Consider the following 22,621-nt stretch of genomic DNA (forward strand, 5'->3'; position numbering starts at 1 on the left):
TTTTTCAGTATATAATCTTTCTTTTTATATCTCCGGTTAGGCCTACGTTAGCCATTGTCCCGTAAGCTAGTGTATCCAGGGAAAGTAAACTTGGCAACGTATTCTCACATGGGAAGAGGGAACATAAGCTCTGCAAATGGAAAAATTATAACATTTCATCACTACACAAGTAATGGACAGTTCTCTGCTCCACACACTCTCAGTGTGCGTGACTGGTAGCCTTGTCTGCCTCACCACTCACATAATATAATTCAATACACAACAAGCTCCTTGGTTTGTGAAAAGGATATTATCTTGATTTAAAACTCTACATCAGAGTATGTGGAAATAGCTTGAATCCTCATGTCAAGAAAATTTCATCATCATCGCCAATACCATCCAATAAAGCCTTCATAATTGGCCACTCACTCACTCTCTCACTCACCTACTCACTCACTCACACAGTATTTATCCAGGTGAGGTAATGAGAAGAGAGGCCGTCGGAGTGTGTGTTAGCATGGCCCCTGGCAGGCAGACAGCCAGAAGTTCACACAGCTATATTTAGACATAACTCATTCTCCCTCCTCATTCTAGCTTACCACAAGCCTGTGTCACTATCACCCTCACACCAGAAGAAAACACAGCTGGCCAGACAGGTGAGTCGGGTGTGTGTGTCCAACTCTTTGTGTATGTACTGTCATGTAGGGTTATGTTTGAGTGAGGAAGTCATGTATGTGATTCAAGTTTTAATGTTGAATGCACAAGTACAGTAAAATGCCTGTAAACCCAACAATGCAGTTATCAATATTAATGTACAACAACAAAAAATACAATGTAGTACTCAGTGGTGTAAAGTACTTAAGTAGCCTTGTCTGCTTCACCGTTCACAAAATGGAATTCACAACAAGCTCCTTGGTTTGTGAAAAGGGTATTAATCTTGATTTAGAACTCTACATCAGAGTATATGGAAATTGCTTGGTGTGCTTAAGTGCTACTTAAGTTGTTTTTTTAGGTATTTGTACTTCACTATTTATATTTTTGGCAATTTTTACTTTTACTTCACTACATTCCTAAAGAAGACAATGTGCTTCTTACTACATACATTTTCGCTGACACCCAAAAGTACTTGTTACATTTTGACAGGAAAATTGTCCAATTCAAATATTTATCAAGAGAATATCCCTGGTCATTCCTACGGCCTCTGATCTGGCGGACTCACTAAACACTAATTCTCCATTTGTAAATTATGTCTGAGTGTTGGAGCGTGCCCCTGCCTATCTGTCAATAAAAACAAATAAGAAAATGTTGCCATTTGGTTTGCTTAATACAAGGAATTTGAAACAATTTATACTTTTACTTTTGATACTTAAGTACATTTTAACAATTCCATTTTCTTTTGATAGTGAAGTATATTTAAAACCAAATACTTTTAGACTTTTACTCAAGATGTATTTTACTGGGTGGCTTTCACTTTTACTTGAGTCAATCTCTGTTTAGTTGTGACTAGGGAGCAGTATTTTCATTTTTGGAAAAAAAACGTTCCTGTAGTAAGCAGGATATTTTGTCAGGACAAGATGCTAGAATATAATTGCATATAATTGACAGAAAACACTCTAGAAAATACTCTAACGTTTCCAAAACTGTAAAAAATATTGTCTGTGAGTATAACAGAACTGATGTTGCAGGCGAAAGCCTGAGAAAAATCCAATCCGGAAGTGCCCCATGTTTTGAAAGCGCTGCGTTCCAATGAGTCCCTATTGAGCAGTGAATGGGCTATCAACCAGATTACTCTTTCTCCGTATTCCCGAAGGTGTCTACAGCATTGTGACGAAGTTTTACGCATTTATGTTGAAGAATACCCCTTAAGTGGCTACATTGCGCAAGTGGTCACCTGATGCTGCCAGAGATATTCTCGCGTAAAATACAGAGGTAGCCATTACTCCAATCGGTCCTACTGAAAAACTAATTGTCCCGATGGATATATTATCGAATAGATATTTGAAAAACACCTTGAGGATTGATTATAAACAACGTTTGCCACGTTTCTGTCGATATTATGGAGCTAATTTGGAATATTTTCGCCGTTTTCGTGACTGCAATTTCCGGGCGGTTTCTCAGCCAAACTTGAAGAACAAACGGAGCTATTTCGCCTACAAAAATTATATTTTTTGAAAAAAGGAACATTTGCTATCTAACTGGGAGTCTCGTGAGTGAAAACATCCGAAGCTCATCAAAGGTAAACAATTTAATTTGATTGCTTTTCTGATTTCCATGACCAAGTTAACTGCTGCTAGCTGGACAAAATGCTATGCTAGGCTATCGATAAACTTACACAAATGCTTGTCTAGCTTTGGCTGTAAAGCATATTTTGAAAATCTGAGATGACAGGGTGATTAACAAAAGGCTAAGCTTTGTCTCAATATATTTAATTTGTGATTTTCATGAATAAGAATATTTTTAGGGATATTTATGTCTGTTGCGTTATGCTAATTAGTGTCAGGCGATGATTACGCTCGCGGGATGGGGAGTCACTAGAGGTTAAAGTATCTTTACTTTTACTCAAGTATGACAACTGAGTACTTTTCCCACCACTGGTAGTACTAACATGCGTTCTCATATGTGTGTGTTCATTTACAATATAATGTGTCTATGCAGCCAGGTCACACCAGATCTACTTCAGTAATCAACGTTTGTCCAGGTCCCCAGGACATCAAGAATTGCCATCGATACCGTCCACTAGAGGCAACCTGAGCGCCTATTACTATCTAGTAGGCTCGCGGCTTGCTAGGGTGCAAGTACGGCTCCAAGGATCGCGGGTTCAATCCCAGTGCAAGGCCCTCATATACATTATCACAAACGTAAATGTCAAGTTTTTACCCCACCCCACCTGTGTATGTGTGTGTATCTGCCTCTGTGTGTGTCTGTGTGATCACATTCCTAATATTGAGTTGCACCCCCCTTTGCCCTCAGAACAGCCTCAATTATTTGGGGCATGGACTCAACAAGGTATCAAAAGTTTTACACAGGGATGCTGGCCCATGTTGACTCCAGTGCTTCCCACAGTTGTGTCAAGTTGGCTTGATTTGATAAACATACTATACATGTGTGTATATTATCTACTCAAGCATGTGCCGACAGATCTTCACACAAAAAGGGTCAGCCTTCACAGGGTGAAGATTGACTGTTCTCAGTCAATCATTTCTCACTCAGGGATTTTTGTTAAGATGTTTGTTGGGATAGAGGTGTCAAAGCTGCCACCGGCATCAGTCGTACACCTTTGAAGACTAGCAGCTGGGGTTAGCCTTCATGTCTTCATGCATTACTAGAAGAGGGTAATGTACTGTCCTGACTAACACGCTGGGAAAGCTGTGTGTGTGTGTGTGTGTGTGTGCTTGTTTGTGTGTGGGTGTGTGTGTGTCCATACGTGTTCACACATACTTGAATACACAGTACAGTGTCTTGCAAATGTACAGTTAAGGTTGGAAGTTTACATACACCAAATACATTTAAACTCAGTTTTTCACAATTCCTGACATTTAATCCTAGTAAAAATGTCCTGTCTTTGGTCAGTTAGGATCACAACTTTATTTTAAGAATAAGAGAGAATGATTTAAAATAGCTCATATTTCTTTCATCAAGTTCCCAGTGGGTCAGAAGTTTACTGTGGCGAACAGCAGGTCAGCCACCAGGGGGAAACTCGTCGAGGCCTGGGGACAGATGGAGTATACATCACAAGGCGATGGCTCCATCTGCTGGACGTGCCAGGTCTGGACGGACCCACCGGCCAGGACTAATTGAGGCTGATTGGGAATTGGTGAGTAATCAAGGGCTGATTGCTCACCAGCTGTACAAGTCCCACAAAGCTGCCAGAAGGGCAGCACACAGGAAAGAGATTGGGGGAAGAAAGGACTCCCGTATAGTTGGGGATGGTTGCAGAAGTAACAGGAGTGAGTTCAGTTTTTGATCCCCACAGGATACAGCAAGACCCGGAGCCCAGAAGACGGTATCCCGGAGAGGGTCTCATGGGGGAGACCTATTCTTTTCTTTTGAACTATTATTTTAATAAACACCTTTGAAACTGAGCTAATACTACTCTGTCTGTGTCTGATCTGTGTAAACGTTTTGACCCAACCCCCTGGTCTGCCACAAGTGGTGGAGAATGCGGGCACTCTGATAACGTGGTCAGATCAGAGTTTATGTTTATTCAGCATCAGCATGGACGAGTTGATAGCTCAGTTCATCCGGGCCCAACAAGCCAAACAGGCGGTTCAGGAACGGACGCTGGAGGAACAACGGCTACAAAACGTTCGCCTCATTGAGGAAATCAGGAAGCTACAAGGAGGGGCGTCTACTGAATCACATCCAAACAAGTTTTTAATCAAGCTAACAGAAGAAGACAATATCGAAACCTGCCTCTGTACGTTCGAACGGATAGCACTACAGGACAGATGGTCAAGGTAGAAGTGGGCCAGTCTGCTGGCCCCGTTCCTCTCTGGGAATGCCCAAAAGGCATATAGGGACCTAAACGATGAACAGGCGGCTAACTACAACGGGAGATACTCAGCCGCTACAGGTACAGCCTGGCCCATCAGGCTCAACTATTCCACGAGTGCAGGTTCGTAGCTGACGAGCCTACTGCGCGTCACCAGGGGATGGATCCTAACCAACGTATCCACCATCTCCATCCTAGACAAAGTGGTCCTGGATCGCTTCCTATGGGCACTACCCCACGACATGAAGAGGGCAGCAAGTCTCTGCACACCCCAGACCTTGGAGGGCCTCCTGGAAGCAGTGGAGATGCATTAGAACACTCAGGCCCTGCTGATTGGGAGCCAGGCCGAGTTGCCGACCTGTTCGAGTAGTCGAAAGGACAACCCCACTGCTGTGTACCCCGAACCGACAGTTGGCAGGGTCAAAGGAAAGCAAACCCCTGGGGAGACGGCTGGGGTAGGGCCAACCCGCCACCAACGACCCCAGGTGGATGGAGACCAAAGGAGGTGTTTTGAGTGTGGTGCCCAGGGGCACATTGCTTGGAATTGCTCGGCTCGAGAGGAGTCGATGCAATTAGCAAGCCCCGGAGGCGAGGTGGGTCACGCGAGGTGGGTGAACTACGTCACCTCCTGTTGGGCACACCACGAATCAATTGCACCCATGGTCCCAGTGAAGGTTGACGGACACGACACGGAAGCTCTATTAGACTCCGGAAGTATGGTTACCCTCGTAACAACGTACCTGCTGAACCAGGAGACCGAATATGGTAGGAAGATGTCCATTTCTTGTGTTCACGGGGACACAAAGCGGTATCCAACCGTATTGGCCAACATCATGATGCCACAAGGAGCTGCCAGATGATGGTTGGTGCAGTACCAGAGTTACCGGTACCTCTCCTAATGGGACGAGATTGTCTGCTGTTCACGGCCCTGTGGGGGCACGAGCTGAGGAAGAAGGTACGAGCTGGCCGAAGACCAGAGCGAGGATGACCCATCGCCTGTGCGGCCCGGAAGCAAACGGTTGACCAACCTGTATCTACGGGTCCGGAGTCAGAGTTGGAGGGGGTGCCGGGAGGAAGATTTTGAGGGGCCAGTCAAGACACCCTCTGGGGACCAACTGAGGGGACAATTCGGGATGGCCCAGTGGGAGAATCCGAACTTGAAATCCGCCGTAGCCCAAGTGATAGCGGTGGATGGACAGCTACTTCGGGGGGTGAGTGACTGGTGGTACCCCCATTTCCAAATCAAGAATAACCTTTTGTATCAGGTGTCACGCCAACAAGGGGAAATTCGAGAGGTATTGTTGCTGCCCCGACAGTACGTGGGAACCGTTCTTCAGCTGGCCCACACCCACCTGTTGGGGGCGCACCTGGGAATGTAGAAGACCCGGGAACGAATCGCTGCCCTGTTCCACTGGCTCGGGATGAGGAGGGCCGTGGAAGACTACTGTCTCTACTGTAACAGTAGACTATGCCACCCGGTATCCCGAGGCCATTCCCCTACGGGCGGCGGTATCCAAGGGAATCGCCTGGGAGCTGTTCGACCTCTTTAGGTGGGTGGGCATCCCGAACGAGATCCTGACAGACCAAGGTACTGAGTTTATTTCCCGCCTAATGAAGGAGTTGTGTGGTCGCCTGCAGATCAAGCAGATCCGGACTCTGCGTCTTTCACTCGCAGATGGATTGGCTCGTCGAGGGCTTCAATAAAACGCTCAAACAAATGTTGCAGAAGGTCATCGAGCAGGACGGGAAGAACTGGGACCAGCTACTACCCCACCTAATTTTCTCAGAGAATTACCACAGTCCTCCACTGGGTTTTCCCCTTTCGAACTCCTCTATGGGAGGAGGCCACGCGGCCTACTGGACCTCACCCAGGAGGTGTGGGAAGCCCAACCAACCCCCTTATGCAGCGTGGTAGAGCACATGGAGACGACGAGGGAGCAGATGACAGCCATATGGCCAGTCGTGAGGGAACATATGGAGAAGGCCCAAAGCGCCCAAGCCCAGGTCTACAATCGGGGAGCACAGCCCCGAGAATTCCAGGTGGGAGACAGGGTGTTGGTCTTAATCCCCACGGCCGAAAGTAAGTTCCTGGCAACATGGCACGGGCCATACGGGGTGATCGAGAAGCTGGGACCAGTCAATTACCGCGTAAGACAACTGGGGAGACAGAAACCCCAGGTTTGTTGTGGTGTCGATTCTTTCCATTTTTTTATAATGGATTTAATGGCGCTTCGTGGGATGTTCAAAGTTTCTGATATTTCTTTATAACCCAACCCTGATCTGTACTTCTCCACAACTTTGTCCCTGACCTGTTTGGAGAACTCCTTGGTCTTCATGGTGCCACTTGCATGGCGGTACCCCTTGCTTAGTGGTGTTGCAGACTCTGGGGCCTTTCTGAACTGGTATATATATATACACAAAGATCATGTGACAGATCATGTGACACTTAGATTGCACATAGGTGGAATTTATTTAACTAATTATGTGACTTCTGAATGTAATTGGTCGCACCACATCTTATTTAGGGGCTTCATAGCAAAGGGGGTGAATACATGTGCACGCACCACTTTTCACATTTTTTATTTATTTTTTATTTAAGTAAAAAAAAATATTTCACTTCAACAATGTTGACTATTTTGGGTATGTCCATTACATGAAATCCCCCCAAAATCCATTGAAATTACAGGTTGAAATGCAACAAAATAGGGAAAATGCGAATTGGGATGAATACTTTTGCAAAGCACTGTTAGTATGTGAACCCAATGTATGGCCTGTGTATGTTGTCAACCAAATAGGCAGCTTTGTTCCTGCAGATCTGGAGTCATGCATACGAACACACACACACACAAACACACACACACACATATGCATGCATACCAGCACATACGAACATACACACAAATCAAATCAAATCAAATTTTATTTGTCACATACACATGGTTAGCAGATGTTAATGCGAGTGTAGCGAAATGCTTGTGCTTCTAGTTCCGACAATGCAGTAATAACCAACAAGTAATCTAACTCACAATTCCAAAACGACTTATCTTATCTTATCTTATCTGTCTTATACACAGTGTAAGGGGATAAAGAATATGTACATAAGGATATATGAATGAGTGATGGTACAGAGCAGCATAGGCAGGATACAGTAGATGGTATCGAGTACAGTATATACATGAGGTGAGTATGTAAACAAAGTGGCATAGTTAAAGTGGCTAGTGATACATGTATTACATAAGGATGCAGTCGATGATATAGAGTACAGTATATACGTATGCATATGAGATGGATAATGTAGGGTAAGTAACATTATATAAGGTAGCATTGTTTAAAGTGGCTAGTGATATATTTACATCATTTCCCATCAATTCCCATTATTAAAGTGGCTGGAGTTGAGTCAGTGTCAGTGTCAGTGTGTTGGCAGCAGCCACTCAATGTTAGTGGTGTTTAACAGTCTGATGGCCTTGATATAGAATATATATATTCATATTTATTCATCACAGGCTTCAAGACAGAGGAAGAAGACAGAGGAAGAAGACAGAGGAAGAAGCGAAAACAAAGCAGATTTGGCATTTATTAAGATGACTCATGTACTGGAGGCAGCTCTCTAGAGTGGTTGATAGCTGGCACAGCCATAAAGTAATACGATATTATTTTAAACCTAACCCTAAACACACTGCTACCACTAATGCCTAATCCTAACCTTAAATTAAGACCAAAAAGGCCATTTTTGTTTTCAGACATTTTTACGATATGGTCTGTTCTGTTACAATGGCATTGATGAACTCTGGTACACAGAGAGTGCTCTGAAATTGGAGAAGATAGCCAGAGCGAATTTACGAAAGCAGCCAAATGTCCATTGAGAACGCATACCATTTAGCTAAGAATGAAGTGTATAATCAAGTCAACAAACGTTGTGTAGTTAGATAGCCTATAGTTAATATACTTGCAAGTTTGATGTATAAGTAGCCAACTAACATAGCTAGCTAACATAATGCTACATACTGCTGTAATGATATGCTATGTGATTCGTTAGAACAGAGTAGCTAACAAATTGTCAGCCAACATAACATGTAAGATAACTTATTTGAAAATAAATTATTTTACAGTGCCTTGCAAAAGTATTCATCCCTCTCGGCGTTTTTCCTATTTTGTTGCATTACATCCTGTAATTTAAATGGATTTTCATTTGGATTTCATGTAATGGACATACACAAAATAGTCCAAATTGGTGAAGTGAAATGAAAAAAAGAACTTGTTTCAAAAAAAATAAAAATAAATAAAAAACAGAAAAGTGCATATGTATTCACCCCCTTTGCTTCAAAGCCAAAAAATAAGATCTGGTGCAACAAATTATCTTCAGAAGTCACATAATTAGTTAAATAAAGCTCACCTGTGTGCAATCTAAGTGTCACATAATCTAAGTATATATTCACCTGTTCTGAAAGGCCCCGGAGTCTGCAACACCACTAAGCAAAGGTCACGACAAAGCAAGTGGCACCATGAAGACCAAGGAGCTCTCCAAACAGGTCAGGGACTAAGTTCTGGAGAAGTACAGATCAAGGTTGGGTTATAAAAAAATATCAGAAACTTTGAACATCCCATGGAGCACCCTTAAATCCATTATTAAAAAAATGGAAAGAATGTGGCACCACAACAAACCTGCCAACAGAGGGCCGCCCACCAAAACTCACAGACCAGGCAAGGAGGGCCTTAATCAGAGAGGCAACAAAGAGACCAAAGATAACCCTGAAGGAGCTGCAAACCTCCACAGCGAAGATTGGAAGCCAATGCTTAAAGAAATAAATAAGAAAACACATTTGGTGTTCTCCAAAAGGGAAGTGGGAGACTCCCCAAACATATGGAAGAAGGTACTCTGGTCAGATGAGGCTAAAATTGAGCTTTTTGAACATCAAAGAAAACACTCTCTCTGGCGCGTACCCAACACCTCTCATCACCCCAAAAAATATCATCCCCACAGTGAAGCATGGTGGTGGCAGCATCATGCTGTGGGGATGTTTTTTATTGGCAGGGACTGGGAAACTGGTCAGAATTGAAGGAATGATGGATGGCACTAAATACAGGGAAATTCGTGAGGGAAATCTGTTTCAGTCTTCCAGAGATTTGAGATTGGGACAGAGGTTCACCTTCCAGCAGAACAATGACACTAAGCATACTGCTAAAGCAACACTCAAGTGGTTTAAGGGGAAACATTTAAATGTCCTGGAGATTGCTGTACACCAGCGGAACCCATCCAACTTGAAGGAGCAGGAGTAGTTTTGCCTTGAAGAACGGGCAAAAATCCATGTGCCTAGATGTGCCAAGATGATAGAGACATACCCCAAGATATTTGCAGCTGCAATTTCTGCAAAAGGTGGCTCTTCAAAGTATTGACTTTGGGGGTGTGAATAGTTATGCACGCTCAAGTTTTCTGTTTTTGTCTTATTTCTTGTTTGTTTCACAATAAAAACTGCTTTGCATCTTCAAAGTGATAGGCATCAAATGATACAACCCCCCAAAAATCTGTTCTAATTCCAGGTTGTAAGGCAACAAAATAGGAAAAATGCCAAGAGGGTGAATACTTTCGCAAGCCACTGTATTACACTGCTCAACATTTTCTTAACATTTGTCATAATTAGTTAAAGCAAAGAATTTGTATAGGCTCTCATTTTCTTCAAATCTGAAAACGATGTATAGTCATGCCCATTTCCTGAAGAATTGCATTATGGGCCCTAAAGTACAGACAATGTGTCCTCTGCGTGTATAAATCATATTTTGACGAATTTAGTTCAACATCCGAGAACTTTTGGCATACTAACGATATCCATACTATGACCAATAAGCATACTATATACTCAATTTACGTCACAAATTATATGGTTAGTGCGGTTATTATCAGTATTGGAACACAGGTATTGTCTGCAACAATTTGGTGTAATCCTCTTCATTCTACCAGCACTTTATGCCTTCTGAAGCAACTCTTTATTAACTTACTTACCTAAAGTGGTGGTTTATTATTTTTGTGAACTTTGATTAATTTCATCGTCATTTTGGAGAGTATTATTTTGTAATGCAATGTGCAAGCATAGCCCTGGAACTGTGGGTTTACATTAATCGATACTGAACAAAAATATATATGCAACATGCAACAATTTCAAAGATTTACTGAGTTACAGTTCATATAAGAAAATCTGTCAATTGAAATAAATAAATTAGGCCCTAATCTATGGATTTTTGGGGGGGGAAGCGCAAGGGTGCAGCCATGTTTGGGCCTTGGAGGGCATAGGCCCACCCACTTGGTAGCCAGGCCCGCCCACTGGGGAGCCAGGGCAGGCCAATCAGATTAATTCTTTCCCCACAAAAGGGTTTGTTGCAGACAGAGAAATAAGGTTTTTGTGCATATGGAAAATTTCTTCTTTTATTTCACTTCATGAAACGTGGCACCAACACTACATGTTGCGTTAATATTTTTGTTCAGTGTACATACTTTCATGTTGTTTTCTTATGTAAGTCTATGCTTGTTTTGTGTTAAATATACAGTACCAGTCAAAAGTTTGGACACACCTACTCATTCGGGGGGTTTTCTTTATTTATACAATGTTCTACATTATATAATAATAGTGAAGACATCAAAAAAATGAAAGAACACATATGGAATCATGCATTAACCCAAAAAGTACCTGTTATAAAATATATGTTATACTTGAGATTCTGCCTTGATGACAGCTTTGCACACTCTTAGAATCCTCTCAACCAGCTTCACGAGGAATGCTTTTCCAACAGTCTTGAAGGAATTCCCACATATGCTGAGCAATTGTTGGCTGCTTTTCCTTCACTCTGCAGTACGACTCATCACAAACCATGTGGAGGCCAGGTCATCTGATCCAGCACTCCACCACTCTCCGTCTTGGTCAAATAGCCCTTACACAGCCTGGAGGTGTGTTTTGGGTCATTGACCTGTTGAAAAACAAATGATATTCCCACAAAACGCAAACCAGATGGGATGGCGTATCGCTGCAGAATGCTGTGGTAGCCATGCTGGTTAAGTGTGCCTTGAATTCTAAATAAATCACTGACAGTGTCACCAGCAAAGCAAACCGACACCATCACACCTCCTCCTCCATGCTTCAAAGTGGGAACTACACACTCAGAGATCATCCGTTCACCTACTCTACGTCTCACAAAGACACAGCGATTGGAATCAAAAATCTCAAATATGGATCAGAAATTTCTTTGCCCAAGCAAGTCTCTTCTTATTATTGATGTCCTTTAGTAGTGGTTTATTTGAGGCAATTCGACCATGAAGGCCTGATTCACTCAGTCTCCTCTGAACAGTTGATGTTGAGATGTGTCTGTTACTTTAACTCTGTGAAGAATTTATTTGGGCTGTAATCAGGTGCAGTTAACTCTAATGCTTTTATCATCTGCAGCAGAGGTAACTCTGGGTCTTCCTTTCCTGTGGCGGTCTTCATGAGAGCCAGTTTCATCATAGCACATACAACTTTCAAAGTTCTTGAAATGTTCCTGATTGACTGACCATCATGTCTTAAAGTAATGATGGACTGTCATTTCTCTTTGCTTATCTAAGCGGTTCTTGCCATAATACGGACTTGGCCTTTTACCAAATAGGGCCATCTTCTATATACCAACCCTATCTCGTCACAACACAACGGATTGAAACAAATGCATTGAGAAGTAAAACATTCCACAAATAAACTTTTAACAAGGCACACCTGTTAATTAAAATTCATTCATGAGTAAGTGACTACCTCGTGAAGCTGGTTGAGAGAATGCCAAGAGTATACAAAGCTGTCCTCAAGGCAAAGAGTGGCTACTTTGAAGAATCTCAAATATTAAATATTTTTTTATTTTTTAAACACTTTTTTTGGTTACTACATGATTCCATATGTGTTATTTCATAGTTTTTGATGTCTTCACTAATATTCTACAATGTAGAAAATAGTAAAAGTAAACATAAGCCCTGGAATAAGTACTGTAGGTGTGTCTAAACTATTGACTGGTACTGTACGTATACTGTACATTGAGAAACTTTGGTTGTAGCTGTAATTAGCTGTCATTTTGTTCAGGCTTTATACCCTGTTGGAGGTTACTTCTAACCTTTTTGGGATAGGGGGCAGCATTTTCACTTTTGGATGAATACCGTGCCCAGAGTGAAGTGCCTCCTACACTGTTCCAGATGCTAATATATGCATATTATTATTAGTATTGGATAGAAAACACTCTGAAATTTCTAAAACTGTTTGAATGATATCTGTGAGTATATCAGAACTCATATGGCAGGCGAAAACCTGAGAAAAATCCAATCAGGAAGTGGGACATCTGAGGTTTGTAGTTTTTCAAAGCTTGGCCTACCGAATACACAGTGTCTATGGAGTGAAGTTGCACATCCTACGGCTTCCGCTAGATGTCAACCGTCTTTAGAAACTTGAATGATGATTCTCCTATAAAGGAGGGGCTCATGAGACCTCTTTGAGTCAGTGGTCTGGCAGAGTGTCCCAGGCTCGTGATACGCACTCCCGACAGATATACCTCTCGTTCCAGTGCTTTTCTTCAGACATAGGAATTCTCCGGTTGGAACATTATTGATGTTTTATGTTAAAAACATCCTAACGATTGATTCCATACATCGTTTGACATGTTTCTAAAGGACTGTAACGGAACTTTTCAACTTTTTGTCTGGACAAAGTGCTCGCACCTCATGATGATGAATTAGTAGGCTGAACATGCTAACAACAAGTGGCTATTTGGACATAAATAATGGACTTCATGGAACAAATCAGTCATTTATTGTCGAACTGGGATTCTTGGGAGTGCCTTCTGATGAAGATCATCAAAGTTAAGTGAATATTTATGGTGTTATTTCTAACTTCTGTTGACTCCAAAATGGATATTTGGATATTTAGATATTTTTATGTTTTGGGCTCTGAGCGCCGTTTTCAGATTATGCTTTTTCCGTAAAGTTTTTTAAAATCTGACACAGCTGTTGCATTAAGGAGAAGTCTATCTTTAATTATGTGAATAACACTTGTATCTAGTATATAATATAGTCAATTCTGACTTTGGCTCTGGCCCATCTAGTGGAAACCACTCAGTTCTACCTCCAGGGCAAGACTCATGATATTAAAAGTCAACCTGCGACGTCTGAAACTGCCCACCCCGCTGTTACAACAATGGAGTAATTTGCCATGTGACACTGCCACTGTCATGATTAGGGAGGATATGCGTTTTGAGCAGGAGACTGCCAACTTTATAAAGAGAGGTTGTATCTGTCAGAGAGTATCTGTCCTCAATTAGCATGAGGAGAGGGGGGTGGAGGAGATGAGAGGAATGGAGAGGGGATGAGAGGGTGGAGAGGAGAGGAAGAGAGAAGGGGAGGAGAAGAAAGGGGAGAGGAGAATAGAGGAAGAGGAGAGGTGGAGATGGGCAATATGAGGGGAGAAGAGGCAGAGAGGAGGAGAAAGGAGAATAGAGAAGAAAGGGGAATAGAGGAGAGGAGGAAAGAGGAGGCGAGGAGTAGAAGGGAGTGAAAGGATAATAGAGGAGAGGACAAGAAAATAAAGTAAAATAGAGGAGAGGAGAGGAGAGGAGAGGAAAGCATGGAGAGTGGAGGAGAGAGAGGAAGAGGGGAAAGGGGAGAGGAGAGGCATGTAGCTAGGAGGAGAGGAAGAGAAGGGTGGAGAGAGGTGTCACTCTGGATCTTGGCTGCTCAGAGAGTGTTGTTAATGCAGTACAAGCTCCCATCGATCCACTGTCCACTCCCAACACAGCCTCAGCTATTCCCCTGGCTCAAATTATGAAGGCCCACGTTCACTTATTTAACTTCACACAACACTCAATATAGTGCTCCTGAGTGAGTGGGTCAGTGAGTGAGTGAGTGTGTGTGTGTGCGTGTGTGTAGGCTCCTTCTGCAATGTGTGGGGGACTCTTTCTGCAATGTGTGTGTGACTCCTTCAGCAGTGTGTGTGAGGCACCTTAAGCAGTGCGTGTGTGTGTGCGCGCGCTTGTGTTTGTGTGTGTGTGTGTGCGTGCGTGTGTGTGCCTGTGTGTGTGTGTGACCCACCGTGCGGACGTTGACCCAGTAGCCGATGATGCGGTCTGTAGCTGCTGGCTCTCTCTGGGTCCACTGGAGGTTGTAGGAGTAGTTGTTGACCTTCTGAATGCGGATGGGGTTGGGCGTATCAAAGTAAAACTCTGCGTTGTATGGACGGGCTACAGTGTTGGGGGAGGGAGAAAGAAGAAGGAGAAGAGGGAGTGGGAGTTTTGGTTGGTTGGTTGGTTTGGTACTTTATGAATTGTGTATCAGAGGGTCAGACGCCCATTTGTGTATCAGAGGGTCAGACGCCCATTTGTTTTAAAAGTTGTAATGCACTTCATTTTCAGTCCTATATTTTATGACATGTGAAACTGCTCTCTTTTCATCTTGTAGCCATAACCATATGGGTCCCATTATGTCTGTTGAAAACCAAACACTGCAATCCTAAATTGGACATCCTGAAAGGACTGAATTGATATGGAATTGACCCTAACACTACCAGGAACTCCAACCTCTTCTGGTACTCACACGAGACGTTGAAGGTGCAGGTGGAGCTGCCCACGCCGTTGCTGACGCGGCATTCATATGTGCCATTGTTGCTGGGGTCCAGCTTGAATTTCAGCTGCGGGTTCTCCTGCGGGTTCGGGGTCAGGGAGGACAGGGGCTCGCCGTTTCGGACCCAGCGGACACTGGCCACTCGTGCCGGGTTGGACTTCTGAATGAGGCAGCGCAACGTCACAAACTGGTAGTTGGGTGAACGGACATCCTGAAAGACCGGGTCCAGGACTGGAGCGTCTGAGTGAAGGGGGAAAATAGTGTTAATTAATAAGTTATGTATGGGTTATAAACGTGTTATGACATCCTTATGTAGGTAGCCTTCAAAAAAAGTGTTCCCAAATAGCCTCCTCTCACAGTTTTTGAGAAAGACAGATCTTTAATGGAATAATGCAAGAAAGGGAGGTAGAGAGAGAGAGGGTGGAGGGAAGAGTAAGAAAGCAGAAAAGGAGATAGGTGTCTTCACAACAATGGTCCCAGCAACATAATGAAAGAAGGAGAAACCTTGAATCATGATCAGTGGTTTAGTATTGTTCTTTACGTCTTTAGACGTAAGAAAACAATACTAAGCCGCTTGATAATCAATTAATTTTGTGGAATAAAACCCTGGCCTCTCTACAGCTTATCCCAGGAACCTCTCCCTGCATACAGTACCCAGCAGGAGAATAAAGACAGGGAGCAAGAGAGACGTCACACCTGACATGTGAAAACTGACATGATGGATCGGACGCCACAAGGCGCAGATGTTAGCGTCGTGCTAAGCACTAATCGTGTGTAATTAACATGTCAGAAGCTATCCACGGAGAATGACTGACTAGCCTCCAGGTCCAATGGCTAGCACCGTAGCAGAATTATACTGCTGCAAATCACCCCGCGCTGCCATTAAGCTAATAGGCTACTTATTAGCAAAGGATGCAAATGCAGCGCTAACGATGCCACGATACGTATGGGGTCACAAACGTTATGGTTCACACGACGTTAGCCTTAAGCTACCGTTGAATTTTGTCTTTATTGGCAATGGCTATGTAATTATAGACTATGTTTTGGCCGTGTTTCAAAGAGACCTGGACGATAAGGGAGATGAATTGTAGATTGTGGAGTTGATACCAAGGCCTGGTAATTGTATATTTTACATTTTTGTCATTTAGAAGACGCTCTTATCAAGTGCGACTTAGAGTAAGTGCATTCCTCTTAAGGTAGCTAGGTGAGACAACCACATATCACAGTCGTAGTAAGTACATTTTCCTCAATAAAGAAGTTGTCAGTGCTAGCAAGCCTAGGTAAAGTGCTTTGGGCTACTGGAATCCAGTAAATTATTATTATTATATCTGAGTACGCAAGCTTGAATCTTCTCATTGTAAGAATAACTCACTTCCTTAGTGCAGAATACCTACACTCTTAGAAAAAAGGGTTCCAATAGGGTTCTTTGAAGAGGGATAGGGTTCTACCAATAACTGTTTTGATCAGATGAACCCCTTTGTATGGCAAAGGGTTCTATATAGAACCTTTAACATCTTAAGAACCATTTTTGGAAGAATATTGATTCTTTGGAGAGCAAGAATGAGGAAGAGATGAGAGAGAGAAGCTGCAACCCCTCACCACCCCAAACACCGCTACGCCCCACTGACCCACACTCACCCAGACCTTGCCCCCCTTCCCTCCACAGGGCCCAAAAGCAGGACCAGTGCAACTATGCGGAGGCCCTCAGTGGACAGGAGAACTCTGTAGGATTGAGTGAGATTAAACAGCTCCTCCAAGTTTACTTGTTCAATGAAGAAAAAGATAACAAATGTTTTCTGTTTTCTTGTTTCTCACTCTTATCAACATAGTATTCTTTCTTTTTGTAACATGAGATCGCTATCAGTGAGCATGTGGAACATTGAGAGCCTGAACTCATCAACCTTTGGACCAAAGACTTTAGCACTGTAGTAAAAAAAAATCTTAAATATGTTGATGTCATCATTCTGCAGGAGACATGGTGTAAGGCAGACATTGTCAGTCACTGTCCCACAGGCTACAGAAAGGTAATTTTGCCGTCACAGAAACACAGCTCTGTCAATAGAGGCAGAGAATCTGGAGGATTGATCATTTGCTACAAAACCAAACTACACAATCAAATTGATCCCCTCAAAATGGGTAAATATCACATTTGGTTAAAAAAAAACTTTCAAAAAACTTGTATTGACAGAAAAATATGTGTTCTTATGCACAATATATATATATATCCCCCCAAAATCCCCATATTACTCAGAGGAGATATTTCCCATCCTTGAGGAAGAGGCGTGCCATTTCCAGTCCCAGGGAAATGTGCTCGTCTGTGGGGACATAAACGAGCGAACAGGAACACTACCCGTTCTAACAACCACACGAGGGGAGGGCTTTCTTACAGGCCATACTGCTCCCAACTGTCGTAATCTCCCCAATAGAAACAACAGTGACGGAGCCATCAACAAAAACAGAAGGGATCTGTTGCAGCTCTGTCGAAGCCTGGGTCTCTACTTTGTCAAAGGTAGGTTACTCTTTGGGGAGATTCACCTGTTGCTCACTTCCTGTCCACAGCACAGTAGACTATATGATTACAGACATATACCCTTTCTTTCCCAGCTTCTTCACTGTCAAGTCACTAAGACCTCTGTCTGATTACTGCCAAATGACATTGTTCCTCAAAAGAACAGACATGGAAAACAACCACACATTCACAGCCCAGTAAGCTTTACAAAATCAGAAATTCATACAGATGGGCCAAAAACAGCACATAAGAATAGCAGAAAGCAACCAGTAACCAAAAAATTCAAACACTCTTAGATAATTTTCTGGATACCACATCCACTAACAGTAAAGAAGGCATACATCTAGCAATAAAAAACATCAACAATATATTCTGGAAAACGGCAAAAGAAGCACAACTGAAATTGATAAAAAACGAACCAAAAAAGACCACAGATGAAAACTGGTTTGATGCAGAAGGAAAAAAATGTAAACAGTATTAAGCCAAAAGCACAGAGACCCAAATAATGGTGAATTACACCCTAATTACTGTGAGACTTTAAAACTATAAATGTACTGTACACTCAGAACCAAAAATGCACAGTACAACTTCAAGCAGCTGACACTAATTAGGAGTCCATAAACATAAACATCTTCTCGCAAAATTGGAAAAACCTACAAAAAATCTAAACTAGAGAAATTAACAATACAAAATGGTGACATATTGGACAAGCCACTTTAAAACACTCTACAACACCGTTCAAACTGATGCAAACGCAGAACCATGCAAAATTCATGAAAAATCCATTGGACTCCCCAATTACTGACCAGGAGCTCTATAAGAAATCTCAGGCCCTCAAATTTAAAAAAGCATGCAGACCTGGAATCCTAAATGAGATGATCAAATTCACTAGTGCAACATTTAAATTGGCTATATTAAAACTGTTTAATTTGAGTGTAGGTTATTTCCCTGACATCTGGAATCAAGGACGCATAACCCCAAGCTTTAAGAATGGAGACACATTTTGATTACATAGGCATTCGTGTGAACAGTAACCTGGGGAAGGTTTTCTGTAGATTTATAAATACAAGAGATCTAAACTTCCTTAAAAAGCACAATGTCTTGAATGAAAGGCTAATGGGATTTATACCAAAACATCGTACGACCAATCATATTTACACCCAACACACTCCACCAAAATAATACCAAAATGTACACTCGATTTATCAACTTCCGAAAAGAATTTGATTCTATCATTAAATCAATGTATTCTGGTAATAAGTGCAGCATCAAAATTGGCAAGAAAATAACATAATTCTTTAACCAGGGGTGGGGCCTTCGCCAGGGTTGCAGTCTAGGCCACAATTCTAGAAAAATCCTCAGCCCCTGGTGCTAGTCACCACAATTCAGAGGTTAAATGTCTGCTGTTCGCAGATGACCTGTGCCTGCTGTCACCCACAGCAGAGCCTGAACCCCAAAAAGTCAAAAAGAATGATTTTCCAGGGAATATCCAGATCTCAGGGAATTAGACCAAAATGCTCAATTAGTACAACATATATCGAGTACTGCACACACTACAATTTCTTACGTTTAAAAATGAGCTTAACTGGACACCTAAATGAGGCAGTGAATGAACTGAGAGAAAGCACGCAGGGCATTTTACGCCACTAAAAACGAATTCAAATTGAAATAAATTTGCCTAAAACTAATTGAATGTGTCATTGAACCAATTGCACTTCATGGCAGTTTTGGAAACATCTAAAATACATTAACATTACCAAGTCCTGCAATGTCAAGATCTGAGCAAAGAATATAGTCTCCACATCCAGCTGGTTCATAAACCTGTTCTACTAACACACTGAAGCCTCAGGACAAGAACATCCAGTCAATCAGAATAAACCAAAACACAACACAGTCAAAACAAAATTACATTATTTATTAGGAAGCACAAGCGAAATGCAGTGCTATCTGGCCCTAAATTGACAGTACTGTACACCGTGGAAAATGGTTTGACCAAGATCAAAACCTTAGAAAAACCTTGACAAAGTACAGGTTCAGTGGGCACAGCCTTGCCACTGAGAAGGGTAGACACAGGAATGCCTGGCTCCTTGTAGAGCAGTGGTTCCCAAACTTGTTATAGTCCCGTATCCCTTCAAACATTCAACCTCCAGCTGCATACCACCTCTAGCACCAGGGTCAGCACACTCTAAAATGTTGTTTTTTGCCATCATTGTAAGCCTGCCACACACACACACACTATACGATACATTTATTAAACATAAGAATTTGTGTGATTTTTTGTCACAACCCGGCTCGTGGGAAGTGACAAAGAGCTCTTATAGGACCGGGGCACAAATTAAAATAATAATAGTCAATCATTTTTCTATTTATTCAACCATCTTACATATAAAAATGTATTTGTTAATTTAATATTGTGAATAACTCACCACAGGTTAATGAGGTTGTGCTTGAAAGGATGCACATAGCTCTGCAATGTTGGGTTGTATTGAAGAGTCTCATTTTCCACACACAGTCTGTGCCTGTATTTAGTTTTCATGCTAGCGAGGGCCGAGAATCCACTCTCACATAGGTACGTGGGTGCAAAGGGCATCAGTGTCTTAACAGCGTGATTTGCCAACGCAAGATATTGTGAGCGCAGCCCAATCCAGAAACCTGGCAGTGGCTTCTGATTAAATTACATTTTCACAGAACCGCTTTTTGCAATTTTGATGAGGCTCTCTTGTTCAGATATCGGTAAGTGGACTGGAGGCAGGCCATTAAAGGGATAATGAATCCAGGTGTTTGTGTCATCCGTTTCGGAAAAGTATTTGGTAATTGCGCACCCAACTCAGGTGCTTTGCTACATAACATTTGACATTGTCCATAAACTTGAGTTCATTTGCACACAAAAAATCATACAATGATGGAAAGACCTGTGTGTTGTCCTTGCAGACTGAGAAGAACTCCAACTTCTTAATCATAGCCTCAATTTTGTCCCGCACATTGAAAATACTTGCGGAGAGTCCCTGTAATCCCAGATTCAGATCATTCAGGCAAGAAAAAACATCACCAAGATAGGCCAGTCGTGTGAGAAACTCGTCATCATGCAAGCGGTCAGACAAGTGAAAATTATGGTCAGTAAAGAAAACTTTAAGCTAGTCTCTCAATTAAAAAAACATGTCAATACTTTGCCCCTTGAAAACCAGTGCACTTCTGTATGTTGTAAAAGTGTTACATGGTCGCTGCCCATATCATTGCATAGTGCAGAAAATACACGAGATTTCAGGGGCCCTGCTTTAACAAAGTCATCAATTTTCATTGTAGCGTCCAAAACGTCTTTCAAGCTGTCAAGCATCCTCATGGCAGCAAGAGCCTCTCGGGGGATGCTGCAGTGTACCCAATTGGTGTCGGGAGCAACTGCTTGCATGTGCATTACACACTTCACTATGTCTCCCTGTCATGGCTTTTGCACCATCGGTACAGATACCAACACATCTTGACCTCCAAAGTCCAATTTATGTCACAAAGCTTTCCAGTACTTTAAAAATATCCTCTCCTGTTGTCCTGGTTTCCAGTGGTTTGCAGAAGAGGATGTCTTCCTTAATTGACCGCCCATAAACGTAATGGACATATACCAGGTGCTGTGCCAGGCCCGCCATGTCTGTTGACTCATCCAGCTCTAACGCATATAATTCACTGGCTTGTATGCAAAGCAGTAACTGTTTCAAAACATATCCTGCCATGTCACTAAATGCATCAACAGTGTTGTTTGATGAAGGCATTGTCTGTATAGTTCTTTTTTGCCTTTTCCCCCAGCATTGTCCCAGCAATAACCGTGGCAGCAGGAATAATTAAGTCCTCTACAATAGTATGGGACTTGCCTGTCCTAGCCACTCGGTAGCTCACCATATACGAAACTTCTAGACCCATCTTATTAATGGTATATGTTGCTTTTATACATGCCTTACTACTTGAAAGTCGTCTTAATTCTCACTCAAAACCTCCTGTGGCTTATTTTTCAAATTGGCTGATGGTTTAATTTTATTTTTGGCAGAGAAACTCAGGCGAGATGAAAATTTAAAAAACTCACCCAAATGTATAGCCCCGTTGGAAAATATAAATGGACTGTTTGAAAATGTGAAGATTTTTTTTTTAATGTGAAGAATTATAATTTTTTAAACGTGAATCACATTTTTATTTGGCGTAGTTTGGGAATAGCTGCTGTAGAGGAAAGGCAACCATAGCAGAACAGGAGACAGAGCTGCATTTCCTGACAAAATGTAAAAAATATAAAACAATGAGAGTGTCATTTCTCCAAATTTGAAACCCTTATTCAAGGTTTCAAAGACCACTCGGATGAGAATAGGCTACCCGTCCTGTTGGGGGAGGATGCAGAGAGCTGTGGGTTGGCAGCGCACTACATTGCTGCCTGCCATAAAATGAGGGTCAATGTCTGACAGACCAACAAACCTGCCCATGTCCTCTCTGCCTTTGTTACTGTTCACTGAATGGCTATTTTGACCCTTGATTATTGCTGTTACTGTTGTCCCGTTGACAATATGTATTATTATTATTTGAATTATGTTAATATTGCAAATTGGTAATATGTCTGTCTATTGTTATGTCATGAGAATTGGATTGAATTGAATTGAGAGAGAGAGAGAGATAAATAGAGAGGGGGGGGGGCAGAGGAGGACACCCAAAGAGAGAGAGAAATAGAGAGCAATAATTAGAAAGAGGGTGAGTGAGGGAGAGAGGTAGGACACAGGAGTAACCTCAGGAGAGAGAGAGTCAGAGAGAGGGAAGAAAGAAAGGAAGATTGAGAGGAATTGAGAGAATGGGAACAGTGGAAGCCCCTAGAGAGAGACCATGAGCGAGCGAAAGGGAGGGAAAAAAAGATATACAATATAAATGAGATGAGAGAGGAAAAGATAGAGGTGGCTGTGAGAGAGAAAGAGAGAGGAGGAAAAGCGACAGAACAGAGAGACGTAAGGTGAGGCTTGTTGATAAAGTGATGTAGTGGTGGCTTCGTATCTTGCCAGTCAGCAGTTGG

The 22,621-nt window shown here is 42.4% G+C and overlaps 1 protein-coding gene across 1 annotated transcript in view; it reads right to left on the reverse strand.

Moving 5' to 3' along the window:
- The window catches only part of LOC139384764 (MAM domain-containing glycosylphosphatidylinositol anchor protein 1-like), a 369,693-nt gene that overhangs the window by 71,871 nt on the left and 275,201 nt on the right, over nucleotides 1-22,621 (reverse strand). Inside the window, exons 11-12 of the mRNA XM_071129638.1 lie at nucleotides 15,054-15,320; nucleotides 14,553-14,701 (exon numbers count right to left, since the gene is read on the reverse strand). Coding sequence (XP_070985739.1) covers nucleotides 14,553-14,701; nucleotides 15,054-15,320 — 416 coding nt within the window. The remainder of the gene's footprint in view (nucleotides 1-14,552; nucleotides 14,702-15,053; nucleotides 15,321-22,621) is intronic.

The sequence above is a fragment of the Oncorhynchus clarkii genome, chromosome 26 (genome assembly GCF_045791955.1).
Source record: "Oncorhynchus clarkii lewisi isolate Uvic-CL-2024 chromosome 26, UVic_Ocla_1.0, whole genome shotgun sequence".
Lineage (NCBI taxonomy): Eukaryota > Metazoa > Chordata > Actinopteri > Salmoniformes > Salmonidae > Oncorhynchus > Oncorhynchus clarkii.